The 24370-nt window shown below is 44.7% G+C and overlaps 1 protein-coding gene across 2 annotated transcripts in view; it reads right to left on the bottom strand.

Moving 5' to 3' along the window:
* PITPNM3 (PITPNM family member 3) overlaps positions 1-24370 on the bottom strand; it is a 1929018-nt gene that overhangs the window by 273949 nt on the left and 1630699 nt on the right. For both annotated transcript variants that reach the window (XM_069226994.1, XM_069226995.1), the window contains exon 10: positions 10895-11065. In XM_069226994.1, coding sequence (XP_069083095.1) covers positions 10895-11065 — 171 coding nt within the window. The remainder of the gene's footprint in view (positions 1-10894; positions 11066-24370) is intronic.

The following is a 24370-nucleotide window of genomic DNA, read 5'->3' as shown; positions in this document are numbered from 1 at the left end:
TCTCAACTTGGAGATGCATCAGTTGAAGGTGTTTTTGACCTGAAGCAATTGGATAGTTATAACAAGGCTCAGCTAAAGCAGTTTTGTAAAAATGTTGGTTGTCCCATTAAGAGCTCTTCCAAGAAGGATGAGCTGAAAAAGGCGCTGAGGGCCTGGGGGACAACCAGAAGCACTGGAGGGCACACTGAGGATGAGGAGGAGGATGAGGATGAGGAGGGAGGGCAATCAGTACATAATGGTATAGTGGGGGGACCTGTTATTCCCAGGGAAAAAGTCTCTAGGGCAGGTAGCAGTGTATCCTCCAAAGGTCTGACGCCTGAAGAATTGCAGGACAGACAGGCAGAGAGGGCATACCAATTGGAGCTACAGAAGCTCAATCTGGAGAAAGGAAGAGATGAGAGAAGAGCAGTCCTTGAGGAAAGGAGGATGATTTATGTTTACGAGCTTAAATTGAAAGAGCTGGAAGTCATGAGGGCTGAGTCCAGCTGGAATGGTGGCAGCAACAATTTGATATCCAGTACTGCTGAAGAAGTGCACATGCCCAGAGATGTGGTGCCCTACTTGAAGGAGGGAGTTAACACACACCAGGAGGTTCAGGGGTATGAGATAGCTCCAGTGGCGCACAGGGTCCCTGAGGTGGATTGGGGAACTGGCACGGGGAGTCATATTCCTACTATTGGGAAGGACACTCTACTGACTCTAGGTGAGAGTAACAGGGAGAGGGGTTCCCCCCAGGTAGACGTCCTGGTTATGGAGTGTGAAGACATCCCAGAAGAGTGTGGGTTGAGTGTCAGGGACAGTCAGGTACTGTCTCACCAGTCTCAGGAGGGTGATGTGGGGTGCTTTTTCAAAGCAGAGTCACTGGATGGTTGGGTGAAGGATACTTTGGTTAATTCATGTGAGGGGCTGAGTGATGTAATTGCTGGAGAGCATATGTCTAGTCCTTATTTTCCAGAGCTACGCCAACACCAGGTGGAGTGTGAGTTCTCTGACCCCAGGGAGCTTACAATGGAGGCAGACTTCTGGGTGAGTACCAGAGAGTCTGAAGAGGCATTTGGGGGTGCTCCTGAGAGGAGTGGTCTAGGTAGTTCCCACCCAGGTGAGGTAGGGAAGGATTGTAGTGTCCCAGGTAGGTCCCAGTGTAGTGGGATAGGTGAGGGACCCCATGTCCAGTCTCAGAGGAGAGGGAATGGGGATGGGCTGAGGCCCAAGGTGCCCAGGATCCGGTCCCAGGTCCTGGAGGGTTCCATGAGGGAACTCCAAGAGGGAAGCCTAGCCTGTACCGTAGGGCCATCTGTTGAGGGAGGCCCCACAGTGTCAGGAGAACTTGGGGGGGTGGCTGTAGCCAGTGTCCCACCGGTTCTGGTGTCTGGCAGTACCACTCCTAGTGAGAGGGTGCAGATGTCCAGACAGAGGGTTGAGAGGGGGTTGCGGACCCCAGTGGAGAACCTGGAGTGTCAGGGGTCAGCTCTGAGAGCAGAGCCCCCCAGGAATGACCTTGGTGAGACCATTTTTGGGTTGGGGGGAATCCAGACTCTGTCAGATGGGCAGAGGTCAGGAGACCTGCGCCAGCCAGACTCTTGTGTGGCCCTTCAGGACAGTGTGTCCCTTGAGGGGGGTAAGTGTGCCCCCCTGGAAGTCCTGGTGTGCCAGGCAATGGTTCAACCGCAGGGTGGTGACTCTGGGTTGAATGATCAGGTTCAGGGGGTAAACTCTGACCTGATGTGGGGTAAGTGTGCTCCCAAGGAAGTCCTGGTGCGCCAGGCAGTGGTTCAACCGCAGGGTGGTGACTCTGGGTTGGATGACCAGGTTCAGAGGGTAAACTCTGACCTGGTGGGGGGTAGGTATGCCCCCTACGAAGTCCTGGGTTGCCAGGCAGTGGTCCAGTCTGTGGGTGCAGACCCTGGACTGGAGGATCAGGTGCAGGGGGTAAACCCTGACCTGAAGGGGTGGGCGGTTTGCCCAATCACCACCCCTGGTGTGATTTCAAGGGGTACTCTCCCTGAGGGGGGGGTGCAGAACCCTGAGAGTAGGGGCAGGGGAGAAAGAGCCTCACCCCTGGCCCCAGTGCAATCTAAGGGTACAGACCCTGGATTGGAAGGCCAGGTTCAGGGTGTCCCTCCTGATCTGAAGGAAGGGGCTACTGCTAACAGTGCCCCTACCATGTTGTCTTCTCGGGGGGCCACTCCTAGTTGGGGGGTGCAGGACCCCAGAACGGAGGGCAGGGGGAGGGAAGCCTCACCCCTGGCCCTAGTCCAACCTGAAGGTACAGACCCCAGGTTGGAGGACCAGTTGCAGGTTAACAGCCCTGCACTGGTGGAAGAATTGTGCAGGACTGCTTCTACAAGCACCCTGACAATTTTGGACTCCGGGGATGCCGCTCCTGCGGGGAGGGTACCGAGCCCCAGAGAGGAAGACCAGTTGCAGGTTAACATCCCTGCACTGGTGGAGGAATTGTGCAGGACTGCTTCTATAAGCACCCTGACAATTTTTGACTCTGGGGGTACTGCTCCCGGAGGGAGGGTACAGAGCCCCAGAGGGGAGGACCAGGGTCAGGTTGTCGTCCCTGACCTGGTGGAAGAGAGAGTGGTCAAAGGGTGCCAGGCACCTGGGGCTACCGCCCCCCACTCTCAGCAGTCACAGTGGTTGGAGAGGCCTGAGGTCGGGCTCTCATCCCTGACAGTTGTCCGGGGCCACTGTGGCTTGCTGTCCTGGTGGACAGAGTTGCCCCTGAGGGGGGGACAAGAGTCACACCCCAGGGGCGGAGTGGGCAACAACACTGTGCTGGCCCTGGTGGTGCTATCTGCCCATTGGGATACATCTGTGAGCAAAGTAAAGTTAGGTGCTGCACAGATGGTGTCTGCAGATGTGGATAAGGATTCTCCATGGGTTAGCTTAGTGGACCCTGAGAGTATGGACAGAGGGATCCAACTGGAGTCAGGAAGGCGTAGAACTGGAACATGCCCCTGCTGTTGTGGGCCTGGGTCCTTGTTCTATCGCCCCAATCAGGGAAGTACATCAAGGTATTGATTGTTCTCCCCTGGCTTTAGGCTGGTAGGGGGTTGTGTTGGACTTTTTTGCTTATGCAGGGTCATCCTCAATCTTTTTGCCTCCTGCCTCCTATTTTTTCTGACCTGTTGCTGTTGGCTTTTGAACTCTGAGAACTTTACCACTGCTAACCAGTGCTAAAGTGCATATGCTCTCTCTGTAAAATGTGTATGTGATTGGTTTATCCGTGATTGGCATATTTGATTTACTAGTAAGTCCCAAGTAAAGCGCACTAGAGGTGCCAGGGCCTGTAAATCAAATGCTACTAGTGGACCTGCAGCACTGGTTGTGCCACCCACATAAGTAGCTCTGTAATCATGTCCCAGACCTGCCACTGCAGTGTCTGTAAGTGTATTATTACACTGTAAATTCGACTTGGCAAGTGTACCCACTTGCCAGGCCTAAACCTTTCCTTTTCTTACATGTAAGGCACCCCTAAGGTAGGCCCTAGGTAGCCCCAAGGGCAGGGTGCAGTGTATGGATAAGGTAGGACATATAGTAATGTGGTTTATATGCCCTGACAGTGAAATACTGCCAATTTCGTTTTTCACTGTTGCTAGGCCTGTCTCTCTCATAGGATAATATAAGGGCTACCTTTAAATATGATTAAAGTGTAGATTCCCCTAGAGAGTAAATGGACATGTGGAGTTTGGGGTCCCTGAACTCACAATTAAAAAATACATCTTTTAGTAAAGTTGATTTTAAGATTGTGCGTTTGAAAATGCCGCTTTTAGAAAGTGCGCATTTTCTTGCTTAAACCATTCTGTGACTCTGCCGTGTTTGTGGATTCCCTGTCTGGGTCAGTTTGACAGTTGGGTTGTTTTTCACCTCACACTAGACAGTAACACAAAGGGGGCTGGGGTGTAACCTGCATTTCCTGATTAGCCACCTCTGCTGGGAGGGAGGGGTGGAGTGGTCACTCTCATCTGAAAGGACTGTGCCTGCCTCTGACAATGCCGGCTCCAACCCCCTGGTGTGTGTCTGAGGCCTTGCCTGGGCAAGGCAGGATTTCACAAGTAGGTGTGAGTCCCCTTTGAAGAAAGGTGACTTCAAAGACTAAAATGGGTATAAGAAGGGCACCCAAATCTACAGACTTTAGAAACACTTCTGGAACCAAGAGGAACCTCTGCCTGGAGAAGAGCTGATAGCTGAGGAAGAAGTGCTGCCCTGTCTGTGACTGTGCTTTGTGGAGCTTTCCTGCAGTGCTGCTTCTGCCTGAGTAAGAGGGCAAAGACTGGACTTTGTGTGCCTTCCATCTTGTGAAGAAATCTCCAAGGGCTTGAGTTAGAGCTTGCCTCCTGTTGTTTGAAGTCTCAGGGACAGCAAAGACTTCTCTCTGCCAGCACCTGGAGTCTCTGGAGAGACTCCTGCCCCGACAAGTGGTGCCCTATCCAGTCCCTGGGCCCTTGAAAGGAAAGCTGGTGGAATCCAAGGAAATCGACTTCGGACCGACGCCGCTGCTGAATCCGGTAACGCCGCCTGCACCTGACGCCGTGACTTTCACTGGAACGCAACGCTCTTAGCAGGCCCGACGCCGCAGCAGCCCCGCTGAAGTCCGTGACTCTGTGGAAGTCGCCGCACCACGTCGTGACCGACGCCGCTCGAAGTGCACAGATTCAACGTTTCTCACAGACGCCGCGATTCCCGACTTCGCGCATCGGCTTGTTTTCACTCTTCACCAAAGGTACTGTACTTGGGGGTCTACACAACTCCGTGTCTGGCGCAGCTGGTGTCAGCTTGTTGGGAACGACTCCGTCACGACGCCGTGTTAACATCCCATCGAAGCATTTTTGTTTCTAAGCGCTATTTTGGAGTTTAATCTTTAAAAATTCATAACTTGACTTGTGTATGTCGGATTTTTGTCGTTTTGGTCTGGTTTTGTTTAGATAAATATTTCCTATGTTTCTAAACCGGTGTTGTGTCATTTTGTAGTGTTTTCATGAAGTTACTGTGTGTGTTGGTACAAATACTTTACACCTAGCGCTCTGAAGTTAAGCCTACTGCTCTGCCAAGCTACTAAGGGGGTAAGCAGGGGTTAGCTGAGGGTGATTCTCTTTTACCCTGACTAGAGTGAGGGTCCTTGCTTGAACAGGGGGTAACCTGGCTGTCAACCAAAGACCCCATTTCTAACAAGCACCATAGTACGATGTGTTATAAATACAGCGCAACCATGGTGTCATTAGGTTTATGTAGGGGGTGCAGAAAAAGTGGCGCATCAGCTTTGATGCACCACTTTTTCTTCAATATAAGCCTTTGTGTAACACTTCTTGGGCACTGGGATGCCCTCTGGAAAGTATCCCATTGCAGCTTATCGGTGCCCTTGAAGAAGCCAATTAGCGAATGCCCAAAAGCCACCCATGGCAAGAGCACATTCTCCGTCCTAGTAAATCTCCAAAGATATGCTCTGAACAGAACCCAACTTTTTGCACTCGCACCTCACTTGATCACTCCCCCTCCAAGAAGAACCACATTGGTGGAACCTTCTCCATGCAAGGTGGATACCTTTCTGGGTAGCATTCCTGTTCCATCATTAGGTCTCGGCTAGACACCCTTTTCTTCAAGCCATTTTAGCCCATATTTAAGGAAAATGACACACAACTGCGTCATTTTCAAAAGTGCTTCATTTTCATGTTCTTCAAAAATATTAACACAAGCCAACGCCAGTCCCTAGTGCCACCATGTGCCGTATTTAAAAACAGATGCGCAATGGCGCTAAGGAATGGTTAGTGTCATAGAAAATGACATCAGTCAGTGCTGGATGGTGTTCTAAGAAATGGCGATAGTGGGCCAAGAATGACACTAGACTGATTTGTTGCTGAAATTCTGCCGCTAATCAGCCTAGCGTCATTTTATATCGCACAAGCAGGCAAAAAATACTCCTGTCTAAGTATAGACAGGAGACATTCCCACAAGCCCAATGTCCACCACATGGTACAAGTGTCCCCAGAACAACCCCATCACAACCAGTGCCAGCCAGGGGGCCCCATGTAAGTGGCCCCCAGTGGCACACAGCAGACAAGCATTTATACTCACCTGGGATGGGCTCCCTCATCTTGTAGTGTCCCTGTGGTGTGGGCCGTGGTGATGCTGGGGGTTGGGGTGGGCATCTATGTGCCCAATATGGTGACATCATGGGGTTTCCCCATGAAAACGGGCCTACCATCACTTTAACGCCTGGTCTGACAAGGCATTAAATTTTGACGCTGATTGGCCTTAGCATCATTCTTTAGGTCTGCCTCCTATGTGCGCGCCATTTAGCATCGGGAGGTAAATATGGCACAGGGGGGCTAGTGTCATTTTTAGGAAGGGAATGCCTACCTTGCATATCATTGTCGCAATTTGATGCAAGGTGGTTTGGCGCTTCCTAAAAATGCCGCTAACTCTGATATTCTGACGCTAGACAGGTGTGGCGTCAAAATATAAATATGGAGTTGAGATAGCACTGCTTTAGAGTAAAAAAAAATTACGCTAAGGCGGCGATAACTTTCCTTAAATATGGGCCTTTGTTTCCACACAGTCCATTAGTTATTTTCAGTATCACTCTCATTTGCCTGGTTACTGGTCGTCATTGCGCATGTGTCATGTCTTCACTCTGTGTTTGGCCACCCCCTGGAGCAAGCAGTCTCCCATACCCCATCCATGTTGCTCCTTTTTCCTTCCATCCGCCCCCCCTCGTGTTGCTTCTTTCCCTCCCATCACCCTGCCCCTGTCCATTTCTTTTCGACCCGTACATGCCCACCCAGCCTTGTTTGTCTTCGGCCTTTCCCCGTCAATATGCTCCCTCCTTCCCGTTGTCCTGCTGCGTTCTTCCCTTCCAACTGTTTTTCATGTATTGACCCGGACTCCCGTTGTCCCAGCCACTGTAACAAAACAAAGCGCTATGATACGCACATCACTGGCCACATCATAGCAGTTTTTTATCTTCTCCCCACATAGGCTCCTACCCCTGCTGCTTGCCCTGCCTCCCATGTTGTGTTGTTTAGTTCGCCTCTCCTGCTAGATAGACAAAAAAAATACGCTAGGACAGGGCAAGTGCTGACCACGTCATAGCTCTTCTTTTCAATGATTTTCAGCCATATGGAACAACAACCATCCTGCTATACAACATGGCTAAAAGACAAAGCCAATAGCTCTCACACTGCCGAGTCCTATTGGCTTTGCCAATAATTGTTTTTATATTGGATCTTTTTTGTCCCTAATTAGAATATATATATATATATATATTTTCTACATAGTTCTATATAGAAAAATTAGGGAGAAAAAAGCACCAATAAAAATAATTGATAAATGTATGCATGACAGGCAATATGACAATATTACAAGCTATGCTATAAATGCCTGCAGCCCACTCTACTCTGCGCCATTAAAGGCTTTGTGACTTTCTATCACCCACGCATCAATACTTTCAATATTCTGCCTATCTTTAATTTAGTTTTCACGCACATCCTCTACCATCAACACTGTAGGTTTGGCTTGCAAAGCCAAACTTACTGATGTAGTCATGCTTGAGAACTCTCGGTCACAACACTCAGTAGATAACAAGTGTGTGATGATTTGTGATGGATCCAACACATAATGAATAAGCCACCTGCTACATTTTATGCCACATTTAATTTAAACAACAGGATGCCACCTCTATATGGCATCTGAGTATACCTTGAGTGCGGAGTCTGCTATGGTCCTTATGTTTTTTGTTACTGGAAGTCTGAGCCTGGATGAACTGGAGGCATTCACTCTTTTGCAGGGATGCACATTTGGCCATCCCCACAAGTTTACAAGTTTTTTACCTCCTCCTGGAGTCTTGTAATGTTTTTTCCGTTCGTCCACATGCGTTACCAGCTTTTCATTTGGTACTTGGACTGGACCCTTAGTAGGAGTATACTTGATCTCCAGCTCTAATGCCACTAACCTCTTAACTGGTTGAAAAGAATGAGCAGCCCAGGAAGCACTTCTTCAGCATATCACAGGTCACGCTCATGGCATCCACCACCAATCCTCTTGAAAATTCTATACAGCTTTGAAACTTTTCCCTGATTTGTGATGCTCCATTGTTTTCTTGAAGCTTGCACAACAGGCTATCGAAGGCAGAACTGCGGTACGGCCACAGGTGATCGCCACTGTGTAGCTATTGTTAGGCCCACATTAACATAGCATAGGAGGTGAATTTTTTGTTTTGTTAATAACCATTGGTGAATGTACACAAAATGTTCACAAAAAACGCTCATCACCTCAGTTCCCTCCACAGTCCATTGAGCTGCTCCTGCCCATTCTGGCCTGCCTCCCTTGGTCAGCTTGCTAGTCCATGTGCAGGCCCCTGCCCCCCCTCCTGCCCTCTATGGTCTATTATGCAGACCTTGCCCATGCTGGCCTCCTTGATGTGGCCAGGTTGCTACCCAGTCCCCCTTTACCTACTTTCTATTTACCATCTGTGTGCCCCTGCCCCATCCTGCCAACCCTCTTTGGAAACCTTACTATGCCTGACCTCTGGACATCTACGCTCCTTAATCAGCTTGTTGCCCATGGTCCTGCACCTCCTCCCGCCCTTCATTCTCTGCCCCTGCTCAAGCAAGCCATTCCAGCATGATCAGCTCAGTCACCTGGCCACCTCCTTCCTGTCCTTGGTTGTCTGAGTCTGTGCTCTGCCTCCTACCCCATCTTGTATGTTTTTTTGGCTGCTACTGTCCCTCCTGCTTGCAGTCCATGCTTAGCTTGCGGTACCCACTCATCTTCTCACTGTTCTCTGTTGTCCGAGTTCATGGCACTGCCCTCTCTCTTCTACATTGAATGCTCTGATGTTCCCTTCCTCCTGCCCTCCATGGTCCATTGTGCTGCCCCTGCCTCCTGCATTCCATTTTCCTAATCTGTGGCCCTGCTCCCTCCCTCCTTACCTCCATGATCCATTTGGTTGCCACTGCCCTTCCCTCCTGCCCTATGTGGTCCTCCGTACTGTCACTTCCTATCCTGCTTGCCCTGAATGGTACATAGTGCTGCCACTCCCGCCAAAGGTTTAGTTATTTTAAGTCCCTGCCTTCATTATTTCCTATCGGAGGATTGCAGTACCTATGGGTGGCCATGTGTAATGTAACGGTGGACTTACTCCACATCTGAGCTCAACTGTTTTGTGACCTTTTAGCTGTAGCAGATTTAGAAATAAAGTTTGAGAATTGCAACAGTCTCACTCTTTTGTGAGTGGGTGTATGTTCCTCAGTAAACCCTTCCTTATCCCTCCCACTCCCCGATAAACCCCACCTGTTTTGTGGTAGTCATGCCCCATTTTCCACAACTCCCTCTATCCTTTCCACAATCAGTACTATGTTGTAAACCTACATGTGAGTAGATCTTCCGTTCGAAAACAAAGGCGAGTTGGTGGAGATCTCCACTTGTAGGTTTGTGAATAGCATTTTGTATTACTTTAGAAGTATAATGGTAGTGCTATAAATATCAATTTGTGAATAAGGCCCTCCGTGGTTAGGGAGTCAAGCACTTGCATTCCAGTGCAGAGGAAACATAGGCCCTGATTACAAGGGGCCTAGGAAATGGGCCGGATTTTTCCTACCTCCAGAGTCTCATATATTGGTAGTACCGGTGAGCGAAGGGGTAGGGAAAATTTGTCCCACTACTAGTTGGACCCTGAGGGTCCTCTAAGAAATGAAGACTTATCAAGGAAATCTGTAATTTCGGGTAAAAAGTCCCCAGTAATCCCTCATTTTGCACTGGACTATCACCTGGAGTTTTTGGTTACTTCCAGCAGCTGAAACTTCCACATGAAAGTGACCAATATGGAATTCAATTGGGCCAGTAAAAAGCTGTCACCAGCCCCTTTGAATTAAGAGGTCGGTTGTAATGAGGGCCTTTGACTCTTGCTTCTTGCAGAGGTTCTTTTCAAGGGGGGCAAGGCTATATAGTATATGGATTGCATACATGCCAACATTTTAGAAGAGAAACGTGGGAGATTTAAAAAACATAATCAGGAGAATGTATTTTTCCCATTGACCTTTATTGAAGCAGAGGCAATTTCAGGCAGGAGACAGATGACAGGAAGCCAGGTGTATTGGCGTGTATGAGAATGGTCACTGTTGCAGTGAAACGGATAAACTGAAAACAGTGGGAAGAATTGTTGCCCAGAATATGGCCCAGTGTTTAAGAAGCATTGGCAAAGGCACTTCCACCCACTGCTATCCAGTTTGTGAGTTGTTTATTTTTCTCTCCTCAAAAAGTAAAGTTCATCCTTCCTACTTACTCAGTACCGAGTCTTCCCTTCTTTTCCAATACTATCTAATTTCTCCATGAGCTCTCCAGCGTGGTTAATATTATACAAATGACAATGCATACAAACTAATTTTGTTAGCAATATAAAGAGCTCAGATCAGTGCTTAATTTGAGCCGGTGGGTTCCGGTGCTCGGCACCAGCACCTAACTGACAACACCAGCACTTATAGCAGCTGCCACATGGTGATGCCCTCTGTGCAATTAAGGGATAAACTGAACAAACGTTGTTTAATAAATTCAATATACATTGAAAACAACCAATACTAGCCACCCCAGCCATTCATATAACTTTGGGAGCCCCAAACAGTCTGAACTGTCACTCTTGTAGGAGTGTGATGGTCAGTAGTGGTATAGGTACTTCCACTGGCAGCAGTGGCAGTGGCAATTGGTGGGGCAAGTGGTGGAGGCCTCCTAACAAGGGCCACGGTACTTACTTTCTCACAAATTTACAACTGGCTCAGAAGCTGTAGATTTTCAACATGTGGCAATTTATCAATACCAGATAATTAAGTTGAATATTACCTTAAAGTGAACAGATATACAATCAAGTGTGAAATTGTGCAAAGGCCATGCTTACCTAAAAGGCAGGTCTTCCCATCTCCTAGTGGGTATCGCTGGTATCTTGGGACAGTGAATGGAGGCAGCAGGTGGAAGGTTTTCTCCAGCAAGGGCTCAAGCCTGGAGGCGGAGGGATCCGCTGAGTGAAAGAAGCTGTAAACTTGACTGCAGGATGGGCGGGCCCGGCACACTGTGGAGAAACACAAGTGATTAGTTGTTCGAAAAGAGTATACTGACAAAAAAGCCAATGATCTACAAGAAGGCGTTCAATGTAGCTCTAGGGCAGCTAGGCCGAGAACTATTTTCACTGACTATGTAAATGATCTTCATTTATATTCATTGAGTGCAAATGTCACTTGTTGTCATTCGGATAAATTGGAATGCCTACAGCTCTTGATGACCACGTTGAACAAATCACTGGCTCAGATTCAGCAGTGGCCACTGCAAATCTCAAGGGGAGGGCTGTTAGGGGCGGCCAGGTGGGGGCTTGCGGTGAGGGGGGAGGGGTTGGATGGTGGGTCATAATAATAAAAAAATAAAAAAATCATTGACCTGTCCGCCACCGCCAGCCGCTTTGCTCCTCTTAAGATGGTGTTGGTGTCCCAGCAGTCCCTGGGACACCAGCACAGGCTCCCCCATGCAATCCTGGTGCTGCTCTCATGCTAGCTAGAGCTAGCATGAGAGCAGCACCAGGATTGGTCGGAGCGGCTTGTTCTGAAGTTCATACACTGCATGGGAGTCAATACAGTTTCTCCTACCCAGCTGTGCAACACAGCCAGGTTGGAGCGCATGTCAGTTCGGCCAGCCTAAGATGGGCGGCCAAACACAAATGCGCACTTAACTGCACTCCACTCTCACTACCCTTTCTCCCCTCCCAGAGCCAAGCCCCGCCCCTCCCTTCACACGCTGGTTGAGCCAGAAGCTGAGAAGTATTACAATAGAGTAATATAATTTTATTTTTCAGCTGTTGGCTCTTAGCCAGGGGGGCGCCTGCTCAGATTTGGTCTTCTTTCATTACATTATGATCATGGTCTCTGAAATTATGTAAATCTGAGGCTCTGGAGATTTCTGCATAGTAATTGATTTACTGCACTTAAAATATTTGATACAATTTACAGCATAATTTGTAAATTTCAACATAAAAAACAACAATGATTTTAGCCGAAATGGATCAAGCATCATAAGTTACTTAAAAAGGTGCCACATGTGGTGCCCTGCATTGGCAGATTATTTCAAAAGGTTAACAGGCCACCTTTCAGATGCTTATTGGTGTAGTGGGGTTTTAAACTGGTACAAACAAATGAAACATTTGCCAAAACTATTTTAAAAGTTTATTAAAATGATAAAATAGTGACATAATTTTGCCACAGAATGTGCTTCATTGCTCAGATTATTTTGACTTTTCCAGCATAGTTTTGTCAATACTGATGCATACTTTAGTCCATAATTCCAGTGGCTCTGATTATCATGTAGTACATTTAGCAAACTAGGACTTCACAAAATTGCAAATATGCTCTTTCAAATTATATTTTTTTCATGGAGAAAAGGTGAAACAAGCATAACTATCCAATGGAATGGGTAAACTGAAAGGATAGGATGTTTTGTGGAAAGCAACAAATGTAGACCCTGAGGTCAGCCATCACAGAAACAGTGCAGTAAGCCACAGTGCATGCATTTTCACAAGCATGTGGGTGCTGGATCTAGCAATTCCTGCAACAACCCATGCTGCACTTTGATTTAACCAGTAACTAAATTGATTAGGGTCTGTTGCAGCTGTGCTACAGATGTGATCACCGAAAACCTGTAAAATAGGATTCCCCAGTACTTGTTCGTTTCCCTACTAACAGCTGAGGTTCACGTAATTAGGTGTATGGATACACTGTTTCACCGACTAACAAGAGGAAAAACAGCACTTTACACCAGTCAGTTGGGTCAAACGTTCATGCGATCTCTGTTATCGATAAACTGCACTATACCTGATGCGATCTATGGAACCCATCCCCTTGCATAACAACACTCTGGAAGTTTCAGTCAGATCAAACCAGTGTTTAGAGATGGTATACCCCATTTTAATCTTCCTTAATTGAAAGCTCTGTTTTAAGGGTGCATCCAAAGTAGAGAGAAAACCATTATCTTTGCCCAGTCCTAAATTGCTAGCAATCAGAAACTACAGACTGTTGTGGTTTGCACTAGATCACTTGGCTGGAATACTGTGACAATCACTTTGAGGTCACAGCATTCCAGGCAGTGTCAAGCTTCTGGGGGAGATTTGAATGTGCTCAGTTACAATCGGTTCGCTGCATAAGGAGGTTGGATAAACATGCTACGAACCTAATAAAGGTTTATGAAGAACCTCTGAACTGATAGGCGTATTCTTAACACAGACATTCCGGAATGTTTGTTTATTTGATGTTCTTGGTCCAGGTTTTGAGATCTATTGTGACGTCATCTACCACATGACCCCTTTAAAGGTCAGATGGCAAGGACATGAGAAACCTTGTGTCTGAATGAAATGGGCATACAAGTGATACTGATCATCTTGCTCAAAGGTGCAAAACCTGACAGAATGATTCAGGTGAGGGATGTTTGATCATTTTTACCAATTTTCGATTTGTATATTTGATAGAATGCCTGGACCGTTGGAGACTTTAAAAAAAATGCAATTGATATCAGCAGTGATTGATAACTGTACGACTGTACAAATATTGATAGAAAAAATGTGATTTTTAGAAAGCTCTCAATCTTCACCACCTTCATCAGTGTCTCTAGCATTCCCACTTTCTGACAAACAATATGAAGGATCGGTATTGCTGACAAACAGGTTTCCATGCATGTACAATTGAGAATATTGTGTTACGTTTCCCACACATTCCTATTTTTTGTCCCCCTTGCACAAAAAAGTCCTTCCTTACACCAACTGTGGGAATGATCATTTTTTCCTCTTATCCTGAAAGGAGAGTTACTCCAGTCTGTGATTGAAGTAACAGTCTGACAATTTCCAAGGCTCAGATCGGAGTTTGTGAATTCCCACAAATATACATGTTTATGGATGTTAACACACTAGGACTGCTTGTCTGAAGCGGGTACGGGATGTAAGAAACCTTGTTTTTCAGATGAACATGTATCACTTAATCAAGTTTTTAAAATTGTCTTACTAAAATGTTGATTACCACTATGTCACCAAGGTACTTATATATTGGTAAGTATAGATTTAATTTTGTTAACTCCACAGCTATGTGCTTTGAAAAGATATGTATCTTTAAGATACACAGATGCATGGACAGGGGCTGCAGTCTCGACATTTTGTGAATTTCAATGTAGGAATTAACTTGGTCTGATGCTCTTCACAGACCTTCATTACTGTGTTCACAGCACTTTAGCACAATTCACGAAGGAATTTCTGGCTCATGAACATGTCTAAGGAAGAATCATTTGCAAATCCTACTGAACATCAGCATTTGTGCTGTGACGAATACGTGCTTATATAGCATCTCAAACATATTGATGGCGATGTCACTGAGCTCTTCTTTCCTCACTCAAAGAACTTGAACAGTGATGGTGAAGTACTTGAAAGCTATTGCTCTATAGTTGATTCTGACACAATTTGGGGTCCTAAGTTCAAGTCTCTTGTCTCTATTATGTTTAATGTGCTAAAGTGAAGAACTAGCCTACTTTGGTTCTAGGTGTAATTTGCTTAAAAAAGTGGTTGTCGACTCAGAGCTGACGTCAGTGTTGAAACAAAACTTTGAAGAAGAATTTGTTTGCCTTGGCAACAATTTTGCTTAATAATTTGTTGTTATCTATAGTCAAGGTTTGTTAGTGAATTCATGTGTAATGTAGACGAGGCCAATGAAAGAACATTTTTGGAGTGATACGTGAATATGCAATTTGCCAGGGGATGTTCTAAGTAATATAACATTCCACGTTAATTGATATTTTGGGCGGAGGAGGGGTACCATTCCAAAGACCAGAAATGAGATTTGATACTCATTGACTATATGCTTGCTTGTGACAAATTATGACATTATATAGCGGAACTGCTTCTTCCCTTGCACAACTGATACTTGTGTCTCCCCCTCTTCTTCCCGTAGTCTTTTCCCCATCCTGCTTGTTCATATCAAAGCATCAATTTACATTTTTCATTATTACATGTAAAGCATTTCAATACCTTTCTGGAGTCAAGGTGCGATATAAAAAATAAATAAATAAATAAATATATATACATATATATATATATATATATATATATATATATATATATATATATATATATATATATATGTTATATATATATATTGTTCTAGCTCGGCGTGGATGGTACTGTGCCAATCCTATGCTTAAAACTTTGCTAGAAAAACAGAAATTTGAGTTGAGGAAACCTAGAATGTCGCTGGTGTTGCAGGGTGCTCCTTACTGGCGCTGCTCTCCACCTAACCTTGGGAACTACCCAGAGTTCTCTCTTCTGATTTGTATAATTTATGCGTCACTCTAACACTGAAAGGGTTTTGTTTTGACTTATAATGGGTGTTCCCTTGTGTATGGACAAAGCTAAATCTCTCTGATGAGATGTAATGACATTGAAACACATGTCAGGAGTTGCTTTTGCTCATTCCAGATTGGCTTGGATGGTATTTTACCAATCCAGAGCTGTAATACTGTGCCTGGAGTGGTGAAAGGCTCTTGCCATTTTACAGTTCGCAAGGATGGCATAGGACCAATCCCATGCTTAAAGATTTTGCTGTACAAATGGCAAAAGACTTTGTCACTTTGTAGCTTGGGGTGGATGGCACTGTGCCAATCCTATGCTTAAAACCTTGCTAGATAAACAGAAATTTGAGGTGAGCAAATCTAGAGTGTCGCTGGTGTTCCTTACTGGAGCTCCTCTCCACCTAAACTTGGGAACTACCCAAAATTCTCTATTCTTTTATATATATATATATATATATATATATATATATATATATATATGTATATATATACATATATGTATGTATATACATATATGTATGTATATATACACACACACATATATATATAAAAGTCACTGTGAAAAACAAAGGTTACAGAGACGTTATAGTAGGTTCTAAATTTACTTCTACCAAACCACAGAAATTCAGCAGTTATAGTTAGAGGTACTTCAAGTAACTATAACCCGTGCCCTAAGGTAACTATACCTTGCGCTTTCGCCATGCACAGTTTTATCATCAATACTTTTATTGCACATTGTGCAGTGATAATATCAAAGACGCCATAAAAGATGTCATCAATGAAATAATATGTGGAGTAATTAGCTGTGCGAAGGCACAAGTTATAGTTATTTTAGGGCACAAGTTATAGTTACTTGAAATAACTCAAACTATAACTCCTGAATTTCTATGGTTTTGTACAAGTAAATTCAGAACCTAACTATAACGTCCATGTAACCGTTGTTTTTTTCAGTGAATTGCTATGGTTTTTTAACATAAAGCAATTTTAATTATTATATGTTAATCCAACCAGCGCTGGCCAAAGGCCGTGCACGGCTGGGGTTGGCCCGCCACAGGCCAGGCCCTGCAGCCAAGCTCTTATAACCATCTAACCCCGCGCCATGCATGGCCTTAGGACATGCGCAGCGGGGGTTGGCCAGAGCGCTTGTCTCTTTCAGTGTATCCCTGAGTGGGTCTGAAAGTGGGTGAGTCTATAAGTAGGTCTGAGTGGGTTTATCAGTGTCTGAGTGGGTGTGTGAGTAGGTGCATGAGTCTCTGGATGCATGTATGTATGAATGAATTAATTATTAGTATATGAATGAGATTTCATTTTTTTGCATATTCTCTAATATCCTCGAATATTCAAGGTTATTCATGGATATTCGAGGATATTAGCGAATATAACACATGGGGAAGAAAAACCATTTTAAACCCATAATTGTACCCTAACACAACCCTCATCACACCCATGGGGTCAGGGTACCTCCACCCTGACCACTTATACCATTTATCATTTCTATTTTCAGCCTCCGTGTACCCTCTCCCATAACATAAAATGGCGGCCGCAACTTTCCAATCAGGTTGTAGCCAGCCAATTACAGCACTTCTATTTGCACGTGCTTTTTTGAACATTTACGAATATTTGCAATTTATTCATGGCCAGAGATATACATTTTTTGACTTTCCTTAATTTCTCGTAAACTACTGAATGGATTCACACCAGTTAACCAAAAGAGTAATCTGCGTATCGACAACTAGCTTTTTGCCAAATTTGGTGCAATTCCGACCAAAGGTTCGGGCTGTAGTCGTGTCCAAAAGTCCTATGGGAATTAACATAGGAAACTCAACTTTTTTGACCTCCCCTTTTTCTCAGCCCCTGATTGACGATCACCCCAAAACTTTCCATGCGCAACAAGAATCACCAGGACATTTTTTTTCGGAAACTTTTGTGAAGATTAGTCAAACGGTGCCAAAGATATAGGCAAGTCAAAAAACACTTTTGCTATGGAAACATGGTCCTAACAATAACTGGCGACTGCCAATATATATATTTGTATTAAAAAATGCCCTTGCAGACTTAGAGTGGCACATAAAAAATGCAAAAAATGAGCATGTAGTTCTCAAGGTTTAGGTGGAGATTAGCTCCCAATCCACTTGCCTGGAATGGTAAAAGGCTTTGGTTATTTTTCAGTTTGGCATGAATGCCACTTTCTAATCCTGGGCTTAAAGACACTGGTGTAAAAATGGGAAAAGGCTTTCTCACTTTCTAGCTCGGCTTTAATGCCACTGTGCTAATCCTATGCTTAAAAACTCTGCTAGAAACACATATATTTTAGGTGAGAACATTTTGAAGTGTTGGTTGTGTTGCAGACGGATATATATGTATCTATGAAATATATACAGCGATAGAGAGGGGGGGGAGAGAGAGGGGGAGAGAGAGAGAGAGAGAGACAGAGACAGAGAGAAAGAAAGAGAGAGATAGATATAGAAACAGAAATATCAGTCCACTCTCCTTCTGCCATGTAGTAAAGCTACTGTAGCCGGTGAATTGCTTAATAGAGGTAAATGAAAGTAATAATAATTCCTGCACAGTGTACAGTCAGATCAACTGGGACTGATATGATTGATTTGTATGATATTACTTTGAGTTCCATCACAAAGTGAGTAGTCAAGCAGTCTTGCTGATCTGAAATGTATGAGAAATTACTTTGTTTTTTTTAATTAAGTGGGGAGTGGCTGGTCAAGCAGTCCTAGCATGCCCAGTGAGATTTGAGGCTACCTGCTATGTGATAAAGCCTTTCTGCAATGACTAGGTGATGGTGGACCATTGTGTGGAGCAATACAATAGTGGAAGGCAACCATGATAAGATATTGTGAGAGACTGGGCTGCTCTTTAAGGAGAGTAAAACCTTCAAAAGGTGCAACCACAATTCACATTCATGAAGTCACATGCAAACCCTAAATTAACATGTTCTCAACTTTTGGCTAGCATGACACAGGGCAGTCAGTCATATCTCAGAGGCACTGTGTAACATGTTTGTGCAACACTTCAAAGAGTGACACAGTGTAAACACACCTCAAAAGGAGCCCATACAGAGTTAGAAAATAGAGCACTTTTTAATAAATAAAACAAGACCAAAACAATCATAATCCAGTCAGTAGAAACAGAGATGTTCAATTCTGAAGATTTTAGTAGAAATAGCACCAAAAGTTGTAAAGCTCCAACTGTGGTTATCAGGTAGTGCCAGACCAGGACAAAGTCACAAGTCCAGGCTGACCGCGATGGAGTGTGGGCAGCCTCCATAGACCCAGTTAGGTCAGCTGAACAAAGCACCTTCAATCCTTGTTTGCAGAGCGTTGCCAAGATCCGTGCCAAAGATGCGTCTCATGGCTGAAGTGATGTGTGGGTTCTGAGATGCGCTGAGGCTGAAGAGTGAGGTCCTGTCACGTCATCGTCAAAGATCCCATCGGCAAGGACTTGCAATGTGAAGTCCAGAGTCATAGATGCATCGTGCAGTCAGGATGATACGCCAGTTGCGAGAGGCTGTGATGCAGAGTCCGGTGTCATCATCCAGGCTTCCATTGATGATGGATGTTAAGGCCTGCACCAAGGATGCCCAGTGGCAGTCCTGAAGGCGATATGGGCTGCAGCAGCGATACGGGTCTTCATGAAGGGTCCAATCCACGCAGCAGTGGAGATGCGTTGGCTATGCTCTGGGGTGCACTGCGCAGCAGAGGAGATACACGGTTCTACTGGGTCTACTGATACTGTCAGAGCAACTTAGACTCATTTCCAAGGGTCCAGGACTGGAATGGCACCACTCGGCAGGATAGGCTCCCAGATGGCAGAGTGCATGTGCATATGCAAGATTATTGGAAGACTGTTATATCCTTGAGGCTTCAAATTACGAGGGCAGCCAACTAGGCCTAGGAGTCACTTGGGTTTCAAGAGATGTAGGTCCATTCCTTCTCACCTAGGAAGGAGGGCAGCAGGCATCTGATCAGCACAGTAAAGCACCAAAACAGCAAGGCAGTAGTCCAGCACAGTGCTGTCCAGCAGAGTGGCAGTCCTTAGCAGGTCAGCAGTCCTTCTTCTTGGCAGAGTATCCACAGGGCCGGAAGTGTACAGAAGAGTTGATGTCTGAGGTCTCCTTTTTATACCCCGGTGCCCTGGTTCTGGAAGGTTGGAGAAACATCTAGACAGCGCCTCTGAATTACAGAAATTCTCCTGCCTCTCCTACCCTGCTCCAAATTGAGTACAATAACAATGTGGAGTCGTTAGGCCCTTTGAGTGTAGGCAGGGCACAGGCGATTCAGTTTCAAGTGGGGCTGTCCTCAACTCCACTCCCCCATCCTGCCAGCAAATGGCCCATTCAGACACACTTAACCCCTCTATTATGTGACTATCTGGAAGGAATTCACAAAGTCTATCTATCAATTACTTGCTGTCAAGTGACCCAAGAGAGGCTCTCAGGCACTAACGGGCTAAGGGCAGGACAATGCCAACATTCTAAAAGTGGTATTTTCAAATTTGTAATGAACAATCCGACTTTACTATTAAAGAGGGCTTATGATTACAATCTCATAGCCTGCAAACACATTATAGAAACCTGTTCCCAATTGGAAATTAAAGTTTATTAAGTGTATTAAGGAATCACCAATGTTTTCCTATTGGAGGGGTAGGCCTCGCAGTAGTAAAAAACATATTTAGGAGTTTTACTACCAGGACTGTTGAAACTTAACAGTATATGTCCAACCTTTTAATTACGCAGCACCCTGTCGTCTGCGCTATCTAGGGCCTGCTTTAGGGGTGACTTATTTGTAATAAAAGGAGTGTTTGAGGTTATGCAAGGTGGTTTAAATGCTAAATTGACATGGCAGTTTAAAACTGCATTCGGGTTGCATTGGCAGGCCTGGGACATGTTTTAAGGTGCTACTTAGGTGGGTGGTACAGTGTGTGCTGCAGGCCCACTAGTAGCATTTAATTTACAGGCCCTGGGTATATGGTGTACCACTCTACAAGGAACTTACAAGTAAATTAAATATGCAAATTTGGTATACACCAATTCTACCACATTTTAGGGAGAGCGCACAAGCACTTTAACACTGATTAGCAGTGGTAAAGTGCACATAGTCCTAAGGCCAATACCACACTGATATTTGACTTGACGTAGGAAGTACTCTCCTTTCAGTACTAAAACGATACTCTTCCCAATACAACCTAGATTTGTTTCTTTTGGTAATTATGTGGAGCACTTACAACTGAAGGACGAGGTCAAGATCTTGACACCCTTGCAAAAACTTCAAAGAAGGAATTGGATTTCAACATCTGTGGAGCAGTACACTTTCCCCCTGATGAAAGGCCCCTCAGCCCTGAGATGAATTGGGGATCGTGGGAGCTGGTGATTCTAAGGCCATCTGTTAATGATTGAATTTAACGACTTAAGTGGTTCCACACTTGGAAGTCTGCCACACTGTGGCAATGACATGACATACTAATAAAATGAATGATTCATGAAAATCTGAACTTCTTGGTTATTAAGATGGATGACTTGAAGCAAATTGAAATTTGATTAAGGAAGTGCACACTCCTTGCAGTACCTGAAGTAGTGCTATAGGGGATGCGTGTAGGTTTGTAAATGTGCACATAATGTTTGGTTTTGCATGACCCATCAGCAGAGGGTGATACCCACGAGCACACTAACCAGTGGAATTTTGATTTACAAACTGGAGTACATTGATGAGTCTACGGGGTTTCTTCTAATTGTCAGTACTTTATAAAGGAAAACACTTATATATGGCTTAATATGTAAGAATTGTGTTCCAGATACTTTGGCTATTTACAGTCCACATCACAAACCTATTTCTTTATACACCCATGGAAATTTTATTAGAGTATCAAGTTGTTTTAATGCTGCTAAATTCATGTTTAGAAACTATTACTGTCAATACATGGCCATCAAAAGGAAACAATGTTAAACAAATACACTTTTTTATTTCTAAAGAGTCTCATATTTTTACATGATGATTAGTGTGTGGTTTACATGTAACATCCTTTTATGGCTTGGCTCATGTTAGGGCTCTAAGAGTCAGACAGGTGTCCTGGCTCAGCTCGTTATGTGCAATTGCTGGCTAACCCAGCTCTACACCGAACCCTTTTCAAGTACTTCATCTGCCCAACCTGCGTGCCTCCACTGGGCCCAGCCTAATCCCGCTCTGCTCATCTTCCTCCCCCTTTAAAAAAAAAGGGGTGAGCAGCTGGGATTGTTTGGCCCAAAACCCACTTTTTTCAGGGCCCTACACTATCACTGCTGAGCAGGTGCGCTCCGCCCATTGGGCTAAAGGGCCTTCAACCCCCCAACTGTCCCCTGCCCCCCGCAGGTTCATGTGTGCTTGTCTATCAGATAGCGCACTGCTTGGGAAGTTGGCGTGGGAGAAAACATTTTATTTTTTTAAGAGAGACACATTCAGCTTTTCCTCCTGATGAAAAGTGCCTTCTGAAGTCTCAGGGCCATCAAAAACGTCCTCTGCCAGCACCTGGACTCTCTTGCTGAGACTCCTACCCTGCCAAGAGGTGCCCTATCCAGTCCCTGAGCCCTTCAAAGATGAAGCTGGTGGAACCAAGGCTGAAATCCACACACAGAAGCCGGGCAAGCAGCCCCTGCTTCGAGGCTGAAAAATCGATGCATCAAGTGCATCGCAGCTGGAAAATTGACGCAACACCTGCTTGCGGTGATGAAATCGATGCATCACCCCGCAGTGTGGTTCTTCACCATCATGCGCAAGAATTTTGCATACATCGTCACTGGGCATCAAAACCACAGTGAACCTGCACGGACTCAAGGTTGCCCGTCCGGAAATTGATGCATCGCTCTTCTGCAGGAGAGAAAAACGAGGCATCGCCTACCCGACCTTAGAAGAATCGACACATGGCCTCCTTTGCAAGTCAGGAATCGACGCATTGCTTACTTTTCTGATGCACGCACGCCTGTGCAGTTTTAATTTGGGCGCATACCAGGTACTGTGCGTAACAACAACCCATCTATTGATTTCTATGGATTAAGACTCTTTTTAATGTAAAAATTCATAACTTTGCTTATGTATGTTGGATTTTTGTCATTTTGGTGTTGTAAATAAATATTGGCTATTTTTCTCAACTGGTGTTGAGTCCTTATGTGGTGTTTTCACTGTATTATTGTGTGTGATTGTGCAAGTACTTCACACATTGCCTCTGAGATATGCCTGACTGCTTGTGCTAAGCTAGCAAGTGGGTGAGCAGGGGTTGTCTGAGGACTGTAACTCCCTTACCTTCACTAGGGTGAGGGTCTCTGTTTGGACAGAAGGCAAACTGACTGCCAACCAGAGACCCCATTTCTAATTACCTAAAAGACATAAGTGAGTTCCTGCACAGATAAAATTAGTTCCTGCTCGAGAATGGGATTCTGACATAAACAGACCCCCTCCTATTGAAGAGTGGAGCTCATTCACAAATAGTTGACCTTTTCTTCATAGTTTTACATAGCACAAACTCGACCTGAAGGTAATGGAGTGCTTCCCAGGAGCACCAGTGACGTTACACAAGCTGACATCTATTTTTTTCAGCACAGGTAGATTAAAGGATTTTCCCAGAATCATGGTAATGTGAGTCAGCACCAAGACTCATCAGTATCTGTTCGGGGGAAGTGACATGAGCTCCTTACTGGCTTCTCAGTGTGAGGGGCTCGCAGGTTCATGGGCATGCTCACACCCTCCCACAATCTAATTTTTGCACAGCTTCAGCTCCCTCATAAGCTTGTCTGACAACTTTATTTTCCAAAATGCATTTCTGGTGCAGCATATGCACATTTAAATGTAGGCCTCTTTCATTCAGAGAAGAAGAAAACGTGACTGAGTGTAAATGGGGCTTTGTCAGGTACCTGTATTTTTGTTAAAGATATTTTACCTGAAATTCTCAACTGGGAACTGGTTTTATGGTTGTAATTTGCAATATCGGTCCATTTCTATCACATCAGCACAGAGCTATTTCAAGAAAGGATTGTAGTGCCAAGGACTGAAAAAAGGTTCATCAACCCTTTGTATGCTATTTTAAATGATGGAAAATACCCCAGTAAAAAAGTACTCATCTTCTTGATCATGATCTTTGTTCCACCCTGATAGGTACAATGGAGATGCATCACTATTAATAATCATTACAATCAAACTATGTAAATATTAATGTTATATATCATGTTATACTTTATCCTATAATGAATATGCATGGGCAAACTTAAACATTGCATAAGAAATAACATAATCAAGATGTGACTCCCTATTAAATACCTACATACCACAATAATTTGCATTCGGTCTACTCACGAGACATCACAAGGAACACAGTATAATGCTGATTGTAAAATATCTAAAGAATATAAGTGTTCACCAGGATTGGTGAAGGTGAACTTTGGGATCATTTTCAATTCTTAACCTTTTTTTAATGTGTTATTACATTAACTAAAGAAGAATATGTGGTGTAGTGACTAAGTCAACATGGAAACCTGGTTTTGAATCAAGCTTGGCAGGTGACCTAAAATTGTGCAATGCTGCACAAATCACTAAGGGCCAAATGTACAAAGCATTTTTCTAGTCGTAAATAGGTCAATTCGCAGAATCGGGCAGTTTGCTACTAGAATTTTTTTTGGGGGTTGTACAAAGCCCAGATTGAGATTCAGTAACTTGTTACCGAATCGCAATTTGGGTTTTGGGATTCGGTATTAGGAAAGGGCATGTTCAAGGCGTCCCTTCCTAATACCTAATCTGAATGGCATGTATGATTGTTTTGTGACCGTGAATGTAGCCCTAAAACAATTGCAGTTAGCACCAGTTTCAAATTGGTGCTAACCCAGTCGCCTTTGTGAATGGTAGCGAAAATGTTTTTTAAGAGCGGGCAGTGGTCTCACGGACCACTGCCTACTCTTAAAAAAATGAAACTGAAAAGTTTCATTTTTTTCTTTTTAAACGCAGCCTGTTTTATTTTAAGGAAAATGGGCTGC

Source organism: Pleurodeles waltl, chromosome 3_2, assembly GCF_031143425.1.
Source record: "Pleurodeles waltl isolate 20211129_DDA chromosome 3_2, aPleWal1.hap1.20221129, whole genome shotgun sequence".
Taxonomy (NCBI): domain Eukaryota; kingdom Metazoa; phylum Chordata; class Amphibia; order Caudata; family Salamandridae; genus Pleurodeles; species Pleurodeles waltl.
Note: the sequence above shows the minus strand (reverse complement) of the source record. Positions and strands in the feature narration are given on the sequence as shown.